This window comes from Suricata suricatta, unplaced genomic scaffold, assembly GCF_006229205.1.
Source record: "Suricata suricatta isolate VVHF042 unplaced genomic scaffold, meerkat_22Aug2017_6uvM2_HiC HiC_scaffold_196, whole genome shotgun sequence".
Classification (NCBI taxonomy): domain Eukaryota; kingdom Metazoa; phylum Chordata; class Mammalia; order Carnivora; family Herpestidae; genus Suricata; species Suricata suricatta.
This window is the reverse complement of record NW_021864437.1, coordinates 30,100-42,082: the sequence shown is the minus strand read 5'-3', so window position 1 is coordinate 42,082 and position 11,983 is coordinate 30,100. Positions and strand designations below refer to the sequence as shown.

The following is an 11,983-nucleotide window of genomic DNA, read 5'->3' as shown; positions in this document are numbered from 1 at the left end:
CAAAGCAAAACAAAAACAAAAAGAAAAAGAAAAACCGAAGAAATAATAAAAATAAATAAAAATAAAAATAAATAAAAATAAAAAAAGCAAGCAGCAGCTCCCTCTGGTGGATAGGCTTGGTTTGATGGGATTAGTCTTGGCGTCTGCTCTCAGAGGCTCCGCCCCTGCCTGAGGTGAAATGAGCAGCAGAAGGTGAAGTGCGCACCTTCACAGACTCAATTGCGGCGTCCCCACCCCCAGTCAGGATCGCGATTGCAATGGGGGAAAGGAAAGAAAACAAAAAGCAAAAGACAGAGACTCTCTTAGTTTCTGATAGCCCAGCTCAAGAAGCCGTGTGCTCCTGGAAATGTGCTGGGAGCTCCCGCGCGCGCCCGGGCCTCGCGCCACTGACTCCTGGCTGAGGGTCCTGTCGGTGCGCGTCTTATTTCTTCCCTGTGGGGACCCGGAATTCGCTCAGTCCGTGCAGTGCAGGGGGCGGGATGTGCCGTGGAAATGCGGTCCGTGGTCCCGTTCCCAAAACCAGGTTCGAATTGCTCTCGCCCGGCACAGACGCTGCTCGGGTTGCTTCCGCCGCAGCGTGCGCTTCCCCAGCGCAGCCGCTTCTCGCCGCCACAGGCGCCTGATTCCCTGGCCGAGATGGCTTAGGGCTGGGGGCTATTCCTTCTCTTTCGCCACCCCGGTTCGGGATTCCAGCTACCCAGCAGTTATCTATGGAGTGTGTTTCTGTCTCCACGTGCAGCCAAGCGTTCTATACCTCTTCCCCAGAGACAGTTCTATGAGCGCGTTCCGACTCTGTCTCTTCCCTTTGTCTCCCGGGCCCCCGGCACCTGTGCCACGCTGGGCTGGGGATCTTACCTCCCCTGCCCGTCCGGGCTGGCCCGTCCTCGGATCTCCCCGTTTGCCCCCACTCACTCAGGTATCTTTGAGGTTCTATTCCCTCTGGAGTTCGTATTTTCTCCTTCCGCTCTCTCAGTTGAACGTAATATCCCTCTCAGTTCGAAAAACAGTGCGGAGGGTGTTTACAGAGCTCCCTTCTTCTCCGCCATCTTGGCTCCACCTGCAATGTTTTAAACATAGCCCCAATTGGTATATTTTAAGCCATTTTAAGCATAGCCTTATCTTCTGTGCATATCCTGAGAGTCCCCACCTAACATCTATGAGCAGGCAATACGATAAACCATGTATATCAGTGTCTCCAAGCTCCTGTCATTCATTCTTAATTCTCTGGCTCAGACACTCCCTATCTTGCTGTTGAGAGACATGATCTCCACAGGTAAGCCCCTTCTCCAAACTCTTATCTCTGGTAAGGTTCTTTGCCTTCCTGGGTAGTGACCCCACACTGTGGTCACTGGAAGATATCATCCTGTGAGGGACCTCCCCACTCCATCAGGCTGTCAGTGTGCCATTCAAACATATCTTGTGTGATTATGTCCCACTGTGATCTGATAATTGTATGTGATGGACCCTATACTGAAGTTATTTAATCTCAGTATAACTGCCCAATACACATCCATGGGTTGGTGGAGATAAATCCCACTGGGACCTGGGGGTGTGTGCATCTGTCTTAGGGGTCCCAATTCTAGCACAGATCCCACCCCCAGGAGGAACCAGGGCCTATCCCTTCCCTTCTGGTGATTCAATAGACCAAGGAGTAGGGGGATGGTGATTCCTGGCTGAGCCACCAGGCAGATCTCTCACTCACATACCAAGGACTGCAGAACTGATTCTGTTTACAACCACATAGAGAAAACTAGAACACCAACATTTAGCTTCCTTAGCAACAGGTTTTATTGTTTCAATATTTGTGAGTGTTGATCTATAGCAAACATTTAAATTCTTACAAAATCCTACATTCAATATTGCCAGATCGTGTCACTCTCTTATATTCCACACCACATTTTCATCACTAGGTATTTTCTCAAAGCCTCAATGATTGATGAATTGCGCACTAAAGGACCGTTTCATATAAAGCACTACCACAACACACACACACACACACACACACACACACACACACACATTTCCTGATACAAAATCTGGTTGCAGTTTTCTCTACTTTGATTTCAGGACTGCTATCTCCTAAATGTGAGAATCTTACTGCTGACTCAGAAATATTCCCCTTCACTTCTGATGCTGAGAGTGTTTCTTACAGTCAGAATCCTCACATGTGCCACATGAGCTGTTCTTTGAATAAAGGATTTTCCATGATCTTACATTGAATAACTTCTCTGGTCTGAATTATTTGTAAGAATTGTTTGGTATTCCTCAGAGCCTTCAATCCTGTTACATCCTCAGTGTTTATTCTTTCATGAATTTTCTTACGGTCACCACACCAGGTACTTGGCTAAATGTGTTTTCACCCTGATCACAGACCCAGGGGTTCTACCCTGTGGAGTTTGCTCATGTTTAACAATAATTACAAATAAGTGCCCCAGCATCTTTCAAGTTGAGTGCTTTGCTGAAAACATGTGTATCATTGTACTAATGGCATGAGTTCTCACGTGTTATCTAAGGTCAGACCAGTGAGTAAAGGCTTTGCCACATGGACGGCATACATATGAGTTCACTTGCACATGAAATTACATTTCTTAATGGAGGAGTATGAGGACTGAAGCGTCTCTCATATTGACTACAGGCTGTTTCTTCAATATGTGCATCCAGTGGTGAGTTTAAACGTTAAATCTGTGACTGATATTTCTTCCAAATTCATTGCATCTGTAATACCATGCCGTCACTGGTCAGAATACTCACTGAGGGCACTCACGATTTTCTCTCAGGTGTTGGGTTCCCTCATGTCGTCTAAGGGAATAATAATGGCTAAAGGCTTTCCCACACAACTGACATGCATAACGTTGCTCTCCAGTGTGCGTTCTCTCGTGTCGTTTAAGATTAGAATATTGACTGAAGGCATTCCCACACTGGTGGCATTCATATGGCTTCTCCCCTGTGTGTGTTCTCTCGTGCCATCTGAGTTCAGAACTTTGACTGAAGGCTTTCCCACACAGAAGACACACATGAGGTTTATCTCCAGTGTGGATTCTCTTGTGCTGGCTAAGGCCAGAGCTCTGACTAAATGTTTTCTTACATTCATGACTTTGGTAACATTTCTCTCCAGAATGAATGCTCTCGTGTTTTCTGAGGTAGGATCTGTGACTGAAAGCCTTCTTACACTGATGGCATTCATATGTTTTTTTTCTGGTGTGAATTTTCTCATGCTGTCTCAGGTAAGAATTCTGCCAAAACACTTTCCCACACACATGGCATTTATATGGTTTCTCTCCTGTGTGTGTTTGACTGTGGTTTCTAAGATCAGAGCTTTGTACAAAGCCTTTCCCACACAGGTGGCATTTAAATGGCTTCTCTCCAGTGTGAACCATCTCATGTCTCCTAAGGCTAAAGCAATTACTAAAGGCTTTCCCACACACATGACATGTATACAACTTGCCTCTTGTGTGAACTCGGCTGTGTCGAGAAATGCATGGTTGTTCACGAAGTGGTTTTCTACACTGTTTGCTGATGTAACGTTTCTTCCTGAGGTGAATTAACAAATGTTGAGTCAATGTAGATCTCTGAGTAAACACATCACCCAAATCAGTACATTCAATAGGACCCTCTGGAGCAAGGGATTCATGCTTTGGGGAGAAAATAAAAGGTAGTTAATGGCTTGCCCACATACATGCAGACATTTATTTTTCTTAGTATAAATTCTAGGGTGGCAACTAGTAATAGACTTCTATCAAAATAGTTTAAATTTTAGTTGCTTATACATGTTACTCCTCCGCAGCCACCAATATTTTCTATTTTTTAGTATCCCAGTTGCAGAGGTATTAGATTAAGTTTGAAGATTGGTATATTTCAAAGACTAGGTAATAAGCAATGCTTATGCAATTGTATCTCTCTTGGGTTATTATTGATTTGAGCTCATGTTAATTTATTCACCGATTTCAAACAATCCAAAACGTTTTGCTTGGAAAGAGCTTAATCCTAACTTAATTACATTCAGGATATTATGCTCAATTATCTCATTACCATCAGGGTTTTATTTGGATGTCTAGGGGCTACATCCATGAAACTTGCCTTGAGTGAGGTCAGGGCTATGCCCTTTTTGTTGACATGTCGTGGTAATATCATTTCTTGTTTATTGCAGAGACTTTTCATGCCTAAAATATTTGAAAAAATATAAATTGTTAGAATCACATTACAGGAATTAAAATGTAGAAAACCACCAAGGTCCACATGAGTATGTTTCAAAAATTGTCACTTAACTGGGAAAGTATGCCAAATTAGTAAGTACACTAGGTCATAGAAAATTTTTAACGTTCGTGGTCAATTAGGAAACAACGAGGATTGATAATATGAAAGATGTTCTGTGGTAGAAAAAGATCTTGGGTCAGCAAATGGTTGGGAAATCTTTACATGGGAGGATCAGGACCATTACATCAATGTTTCACTGCAGTAATTGCATGAATATCGTTTTCCCTAAAGAGAAAGACAGGTGCAGGATGACACATGCATTGTGGTTGATTTCGTCAAGGATTATAACCACATGAAGAAATCTGGCCCAATGTGCTCATTTTACATTTTAGACAATATCACTCACTTGTCCAAATCTTCAGTGTTTATTTCTAAAGGACACACTCAGACTAGGCACCTACTCCTACTAAATCACAGGTCCCTGCTGCTCACCTGGACTCTGCTCTTGAAGAAATCCAGTTTTTTCAGTCCACAGCTCCCCTTGTTGCTCCAACCAGAAGGGTCTTTTGTAGCTATTCTTCCCTGTTTGGGGAGGGAGGAGGGGAAGTATATGGATTTTGAGTTCTGTGGGAATTAACTTTGGTATCTCCAAATCCAAGGCAAGATTTACCAAGGATGAGTGAAGAGATGATGGAAGGTCAACCCACGTATTGACAAGTTCAACAGAGACCACACTGATGGTCCTTCATCAGACCAGGAGGAAATTCATACTGGAGGCAAAAACAATGAACGTCCTAGATACTGATACCAACACACGAGAGTTCAGAGAGAGAATGCAGAATCCTCAGTCTTTTCCAAATAGGAGAGAATAAGTGTTACCACATTAGGTTGAAAATTGTCTTTAAACAGCATCCAATAAATATAAGAGCCACAAGAACAACCAAAATTATGTTATTTACACTATACTGCTCTCACTCCTCCACATAGTGACTAAAACAGTAATTATTTTTATAATGTTTATTCAATTTATGAATTAAGATATCCAGTGAATTTCCAGTTCTATTCTGAATGCTGGAGGCTGAGTAGCAAGAAAGGTGTGAATTTCTGGTCAAGATTACTATTTAGTGTGGTGCCAAAAAGTACAAGGTGAAGAACATTTCCCTTTTACAGTTATAAGAATTGTAAAAGAACCAGGGCAGCATTTGGAGTGGGATATGAGGAGCTGCTATAGATATTTATTCAGAATGAATAGATGGACACAAACACGTGTACATGTTGGGAGACTCACCCAGAAAGATCAGATGATTGATACTTTCAAGCATCACATCTCTGCACAGCTTTCGCTGGGACGTGTCCAGCAGGGCCCACTCTTCCTTGGTGAAGTCTACAACTATATCTTCAAACGTCACTGATTCCTAAAACATCATGGATATTCTGGTTTAGAGAGAGCATGCCCTACCGATGTCCAGCATAAGAGGGTAGAGATGACAGCACTCAGGAAGGAGGTATAGGAGTCGGTTTTGTCGAAAAATCACTGTGTCTTTCAGGCCGTCCATCAGTTCACTGTCAGTGGTGAACCTTTGAATATGTTTACAGATATCTACACACTCTGACTTTATAAGGCTTTATTTTTAAAAATCTCATGAAGTGTGGTATCATACAACCTGGACGTGTGTCAATAACCTTGTGACTTGAACTTTCTGACAGGGATTTTAATATAGTTGCATGAGGGGCAGCAGCGTGGCTAAGTTAGTTAAGTGATCAACTCTTGATTTCAGCTCAGGTCATGGTCTCACAATCATGAGACCAAGCCCTGCATCAAGCTCTATGAGGCTTGGGATTCTCTCTGCCCCCTCCCCAACACTCTCTCTCTCTCTCTCTCTCTCTCTCTCTCTCTCTCTCTCTCTCTCTCTCTCTCCCTTCCTCCCTCCCTCCCTCCTTCTCCCTCTCTCTATCATTCAGTAAATAAATAAATAAATAGACACAAAACTATTCACTTGAAAATTCATAATGAAAACTCTCCTCCCCATTAATTTCAAGTAACTCTACACATCCATCCTAAGACAAATAATAACCATGGTGTGCTGCTTTTAAGCCATAATCATTGGTTCAAATTATTCCCTAGATGAACTTCTCATCTCCCACCTACAAAGTGGTTTATTCACATGGTATGAATGTTGAAGGATACAAGGCATTGATGTAGAGAGTGTCACCTGTCCGGGAAACCTGCACTAAAGATAAGACATTAGTGGTCATTAAAATGTCAGAAAAGCTTGAAGGAATAGCCAACATTCCTCAGAAGAGTACTAGACTCATAGACACCTCTCTTCATGCTATAGGACTTGGATTACCAACAAACTACAGGGTCAGAAGGCTCAACAGCAAATCCAAAGACCCTTGAGATGGCTGTGCTTGAGGATAGTTCCCCTGGCCCTTGACCTGACAGGTCCTGTGTTAAAAGGGCTCCCAATCCCAATACTCTCTGGGATCTCAGACACCAGTTACCACTATTTCTCTTGTATCTTTATCTTTTCTCCATGCTAAAGGATAATGGAATCCTCATGACTTGTTTGGGTTTATCCAGTTTTTCAGAAATGTATTCAGGAATCTAATTTTATTCTACCTACCATACTCTCTCTCTCTTTATGTGTAGTGCAATTAAGAAAACACTACTTCCTCCAAAGTCTTTCCATTTGTCAAATATGGAGGAAAGGTTGCTTACTAAGAGGTAACAATGTGTCAATGGGGACAAACATGATAGTGGTGATTTTAGTTATATTTTTAGAAATTTTAAAAAATGCAAATTCTAATGGTGGTATGAGAAAATACAATAGAATACAATACAATTGAATGGAAGGGAAAAAAACATAAAATGTTTCTTCATTCCTTCTGTGCCTCTCTCTTGCTCCTCTCAACACTGAACAAGGCTCACACTAGGTCTTGTAACACTGGATTAATTATACTCACGTGCTGAAACATCTGCCTCCCTAAGGGACTATCATATTCTCCTCACTCTTCTCTAGTACCTGCAGTCACCACCATCCTATGCCCTTTGCATCCAAAAATACAGCTGATAAGTGAATTATCTACCAATAAAGCCATGGACTGGATGATCAAAGGAAGACTTTTATCTCTTCTGTATGTACACAAGCTTAACGGAAGCTCTTATAAATTTGCATAATGTGATGTTTAAGTAAGTTCCTTCTATCCCAACTTTCTCGAGGGTTTTTATTAAGAAGAGATGTTGTATTTTGTCAAATGATTTTTCAGCATCTATCGACAGGATCATATGATTTTTTTCTTTTGTTTTGTTGATGTGGTGTATCACATTTATGGATATGCGAATGTTGTACCAGCCTCGTAACCCAGGAATAAATCCCACTTGATCATAATGCATAATACTTTTTATATGCTGTTGAATTCGTTTTGCTAGTATCTTGTTGAGTATTTATGCATCTGTATTCATTAAGAATATTTGCCTGTAGTTCTCTTTTTTCATTGGGTCCCTGCCTGCCTTAGGAATCAGAGTAATATGTGCTTCGTAGACTCCACCAAAAAATTTTTTTTTGCATACTGTTAGGAAAGAAATTTGTTATGTATAAGTTCCTGATAGATCATCACTATCTGAGAATACTGGGGAACTTAGAGCACAGATGCTTGAACATCAACCGATTCTGCTTGAAGCATCCATGCCAATAAAAAAACTCGCCCAATGGATGGCACTAGGGTGTAATTTCAGCAGAAAGAGGCAATCCTCACTCACCATTGTCAATTAGTCCGTAGTGGGGTGTCTTTCTCTGGGTTCTCACTGACAGACAGTCCGAGCACTAAGCAGGCAAACCTGAGGATGGAGAGAGAAGATATGAGATCCAGTCCCATGCACAATTTCCAGTCTCACCTGTCTCAAAGCCCCAGACCTTCAGCTGAGTGTGACCCCCAGCCCAACACACCACAAGTGGTGTACTCTAAGAACAGGGTGCAGGAGGTTGCCCCTATCCCAGCGTCAAATGTAAGGTTATAGATGTGGTTGAAAACTAAGAAATTCACAATACAGATCTCTCACAAATCAGAACATGATAAACATTGCGCTGTGTGCATTCATTAGCTGTGGTATCCAGAACTGTTTGGTTTCCTCCCTGATTCCAGAGTAGAGTGTTGTCCAAGTTAAGCCACATATTGAGTTTGCAGATGCACTCTGGCAAATTTCTCAGATTTCGTTATTCTTGGCTTATGCCCTAGCAATGCTTCTCCAGAATCCATGGCTGCTCTCTGAATCCTCAGTCCCTTCCTGCTCTCGGATCCCCCCTAGACTTGAATGTCAAGCAACTAAGAATCTATTTTATGATAGTGTTAATCAATTCAAAGACTTTCATAAACCCATTTCCCCCTGACATCGATAATAATTGAAGGTATTTCATGCAGAATGAATGCAAAAGCATCATGAACAAAGGGATCATTAAGTCACTCATTTATACCTGAGGTCCAGAAAAAAAAAGTTAAATTTGTACTAAATGTGACTGTGTACTTAAAGATTTACATATATTTGCCTATTTAGTCCACACAATAATCATGCTAATTGAAGTCTATTTATTACTTGATGAAACACATAGAAATTAATTCAGAGAAGCAGAAAATGAAGTATTTACAACAAAAATATAATGAAAACACAAGATGTAGATCTCTATGTAGATAGAACTCTCCAAGACAAGAAAATACACTGTTTCTGAGTGTACAACACAGTAACCAGACCCAGATAGTTATAGGGTACTTGAAATCTGGCCAGTGAAGTGGAGATCTGAAGTTAAGTCATTTAGTATTATGCTTTCACTTTTTGTAATTTTTTTTTGAGAGAGAGAGAGAGATTTCAAGGGGGGGAGTAGAGGCAGTGAAAAAGGGAGACACAGAATACAGATGTGTTCCAGGCTCTGAGCTGCCAGCACAGGGATCCAACTCAGAAGCTGTGATATCATGACCTGAGTCAAAGTCAGACGCTAACCAACTGATCCAGAGAGACGCCCCTAATTTCATGATTTTAAACCTTATAGTCACATGTGGCTCGTAATTATTTTGTTGGAAAACAAAGATCAAGGATCATAGGCTAGGTAGATAAAATAGTTAGGTTCAAGATCAATATGGAAAGGGGACATAAAAAGTCAGAAATAGAGAATGAGAATGGTGGTCTTAATTTTGACACAATGAAATATAAAGATCATAAAAGCTGCTTTGATAAGACAGATGTGTAGGGGTGGCTGGATGGCTCAGTCATTTGAGTATTTGACTCTTGATTTTGGCTCAGGTCATGCTCTTGTGGTTGGTGGGATCAAGCCCTGAGTTAGGCTCCTCACTGCATGAGGAGCCTGCTTGGGATTCTCTCTCCCTCTATCTTTATGTTCCCCCCTCTCTCAAAATAAATACATAAATAAACATCCTTTTAAAAATGATTAGACAGATATCTAAAGAGAGATACAACTTACATAATTTTAAGGGGGTGAGGCCAGCTCACATGTCACAACATGGAGAACTCACCAGAATCCAGAGTTGGAGGAGATGTTGAAGTCAAACAGATTGTGTGGTGAGTTCCACAGGCAAGCAGCCAACTCCTCTTCTTCCAGTGTCCCAGACTTCTCTGTTTCTTCTCAAGGCAAATGCCTGTTTGACCTCCCTTTTATTCTGGGAAAAACCATTCATAAACCTACTCAAGAGCTACATTCCAGGGTCACACCCTGACTGAAATGATCCTAAACAGCTGCATCCTGTGAAACACACCTATAGGTTTGATTGGATTCTCCACACTCATACAAAATGGCAGCCTTCACACAAATCAGAGAGTAGAGATATAGGACACTTTGAAGAGGTATTAGAACATCCACTCATTGCTTGGCTCGTTCCTAAGCACTTTGGAGTGCATTATGTGAACCAAGAAACAGTGTATGTCTTGGAAATGAAGAGGGGCATCAGACACAGTGGGATTCTACAGACAACAAACTGGGGGGGTGGGAATGGACTGAAAAATATTTTTTTAATGTTTCCTTTACTGCTGGGAGCTGGCTTCATACTTTCAAGAACATAGTAACAATTCATTAATTATCCAAAGAAAACTGGGAAATCAATTTTATCTCTTATTTCTTGGTGAGTAGGAAAATAAATAAGTGTTAATGCATAATGAATTTGAGTAAATAATTTTGTTTCCATGTCATTCTCAGTTGAATGATACATTGAGTGGAATTCTTTCCACTCTAGAGATAGGTTCTTCTGGCTTAAAACTCTCTAAATTTCTAAGAGGAAACAATTAAACCAGAGGATGTATGTAGTACGTATCCCATTGCATCTGAGGACATTTTGTTTCTTTCTCCAAAAATGCCATGCCCTCTCTGCTGGTCCGGGGGCACCACAGGGGACACCTTCCTACAGCCCAGTCCTATCTAATCCCCTGCAAATATTCTTAATTGACCTTGGAGATGTGAACTGAGACGTCTGGAGCTCCAGGGGTCAGAGTGAAGATGCAGAAAGGATGCCAAGCAGTGGGGACTAAAATCAGAATGTCAGGTTGAGTGTCCATTCAACACTGCACTTTTTTGTGCTGGTGTGAACATGTAGTCCTGCCTGCTTGCAACGGGGGCCAAACTTCTGAAATCTGTTGTCCATTCTGCTGCAAGCAGGTGTAGGAGCCCATTCCCCCTGCCCCCGACCCCAGGGTATTTGCATACAAGTTTCCATGTTGTTCCAGACAGTCCTCCAGGCAGGCTTTTCCCCGCTCTGGTTGTTCACCTTTGCCTCATTGAACAGATTTCATGTGCACACCTAGGGCTCTAGACCTAGTCCATCCATTAAGTTTGGTCTTTGTCATTCACTTAGGGGATTCTACATCCAACCTATTTTCCATGTTAATAGTAGTGGAATTAATATTATTAATGATGACTATTGTAATTCTCTATTCTTATCAGTAAATATTTTACTATGGATTATTTTTATTATTTTATATAAATACAAAATTAATTATATAATATATATTAATAAGAAAAAACTACATATATGTTGTATATTATTTTAATGCAATACTATATTATATAGTCTTTTTCCATATAGAAAGAGAGAGAGAGAGAGAGCAAGCATGTATGCATGAGTGGGAGAGGGGCAGAGAAGAGAGAAGAAAGAAAATCCCAAGCAGACTCTGCACTGTCAGTGCAGAGCCCAACATGGGACTGAATTCACGAGCTGTGAGATCATGACTTGAGCCGAAACTGAGATTTGGATGTTTAACCAACTGAGCCACCCAGGTACCCCTATAATCTCTCTTTTCATGAAATGGGTCAGAGATTTTGATGATGGTTATAGAGGATTCCCCAGCAGACCTACAATCCACACACTGACTTCTGTTTTCCCACGGGAATAGTTGAAGTGTGTTCCTCCAATGAGCTTCCTGAAATATTTGCCTGTCCCCCTCCAGAGGCACTGAGAGGACTGTGATGATATGATAGTAGATCCCTGACGAGGACTTCCTTTGCGAGCCTGATCTACTAGAAAAATGCCTGTCTGCTTAAGGTTTTTTGTTTTGTTTTGTTTTTGGTACAAAGTGATGTCTTTCTGTGGAGATGGTAGAATGGTGGACTTATATTTCTACTCCATCCTGATCCCTCTCCATTTTATCCAAGCTAAAAATTTGTCATTATGCACAGAGGCAGAGAGAGCTAGCCATCGTTTATTTAACAAACCTCCACAGTTTTTTGTTAAATTAAAAAAAATGTTTATTTTTGAGATAGAGAGAGAAAGAGTATGAGAGGAGGTGGGC

General features: G+C 41.4%; 1 protein-coding gene across 1 annotated transcript; it reads right to left on the bottom strand.

Moving 5' to 3' along the window:
• Positions 1 to 2,747: 2,747 nt before the first annotated feature.
• On the bottom strand, positions 2,748 to 10,867 carry LOC115284766 (zinc finger protein 705A-like). Its single transcript, XM_029931239.1, has 5 exons — positions 10,766 to 10,867; positions 5,483 to 5,609; positions 4,687 to 4,776; positions 4,030 to 4,160; positions 2,748 to 3,632 (listed from the first exon to the last, which is right to left on the bottom strand). Exons 1-5 carry the CDS (start codon positions 10,865 to 10,867, stop codon positions 2,748 to 2,750), a joined length of 1,335 nt encoding a protein of 444 aa, XP_029787099.1.
• Between the last annotated feature and the right edge of the window lie 1,116 nt (positions 10,868 to 11,983).

What these genes read in the sequence shown, in the direction of transcription:
- LOC115284766 (XM_029931239.1), bottom strand. Translation starts at nt 10,867, where the DNA reads ATGGGCTCCTACACCTGCTTGCAGCAGAATGGACAACAGATTTCAGAA. An exon ending in TCTTCAAGAGCAGAGTCCAG is followed by an intron (nt 4,161 to 4,686) that starts GTGAGCAGCAGG and finishes CAAATATTTTAG; the next exon opens with GCATGAAAAGTCTCTGCAAT. An exon ending in ATCCAAATAAAACCCTGATG is followed by an intron (nt 3,633 to 4,029) that starts GTAATGAGATAA and finishes TTCTCCCCAAAG; the next exon opens with CATGAATCCCTTGCTCCAGA.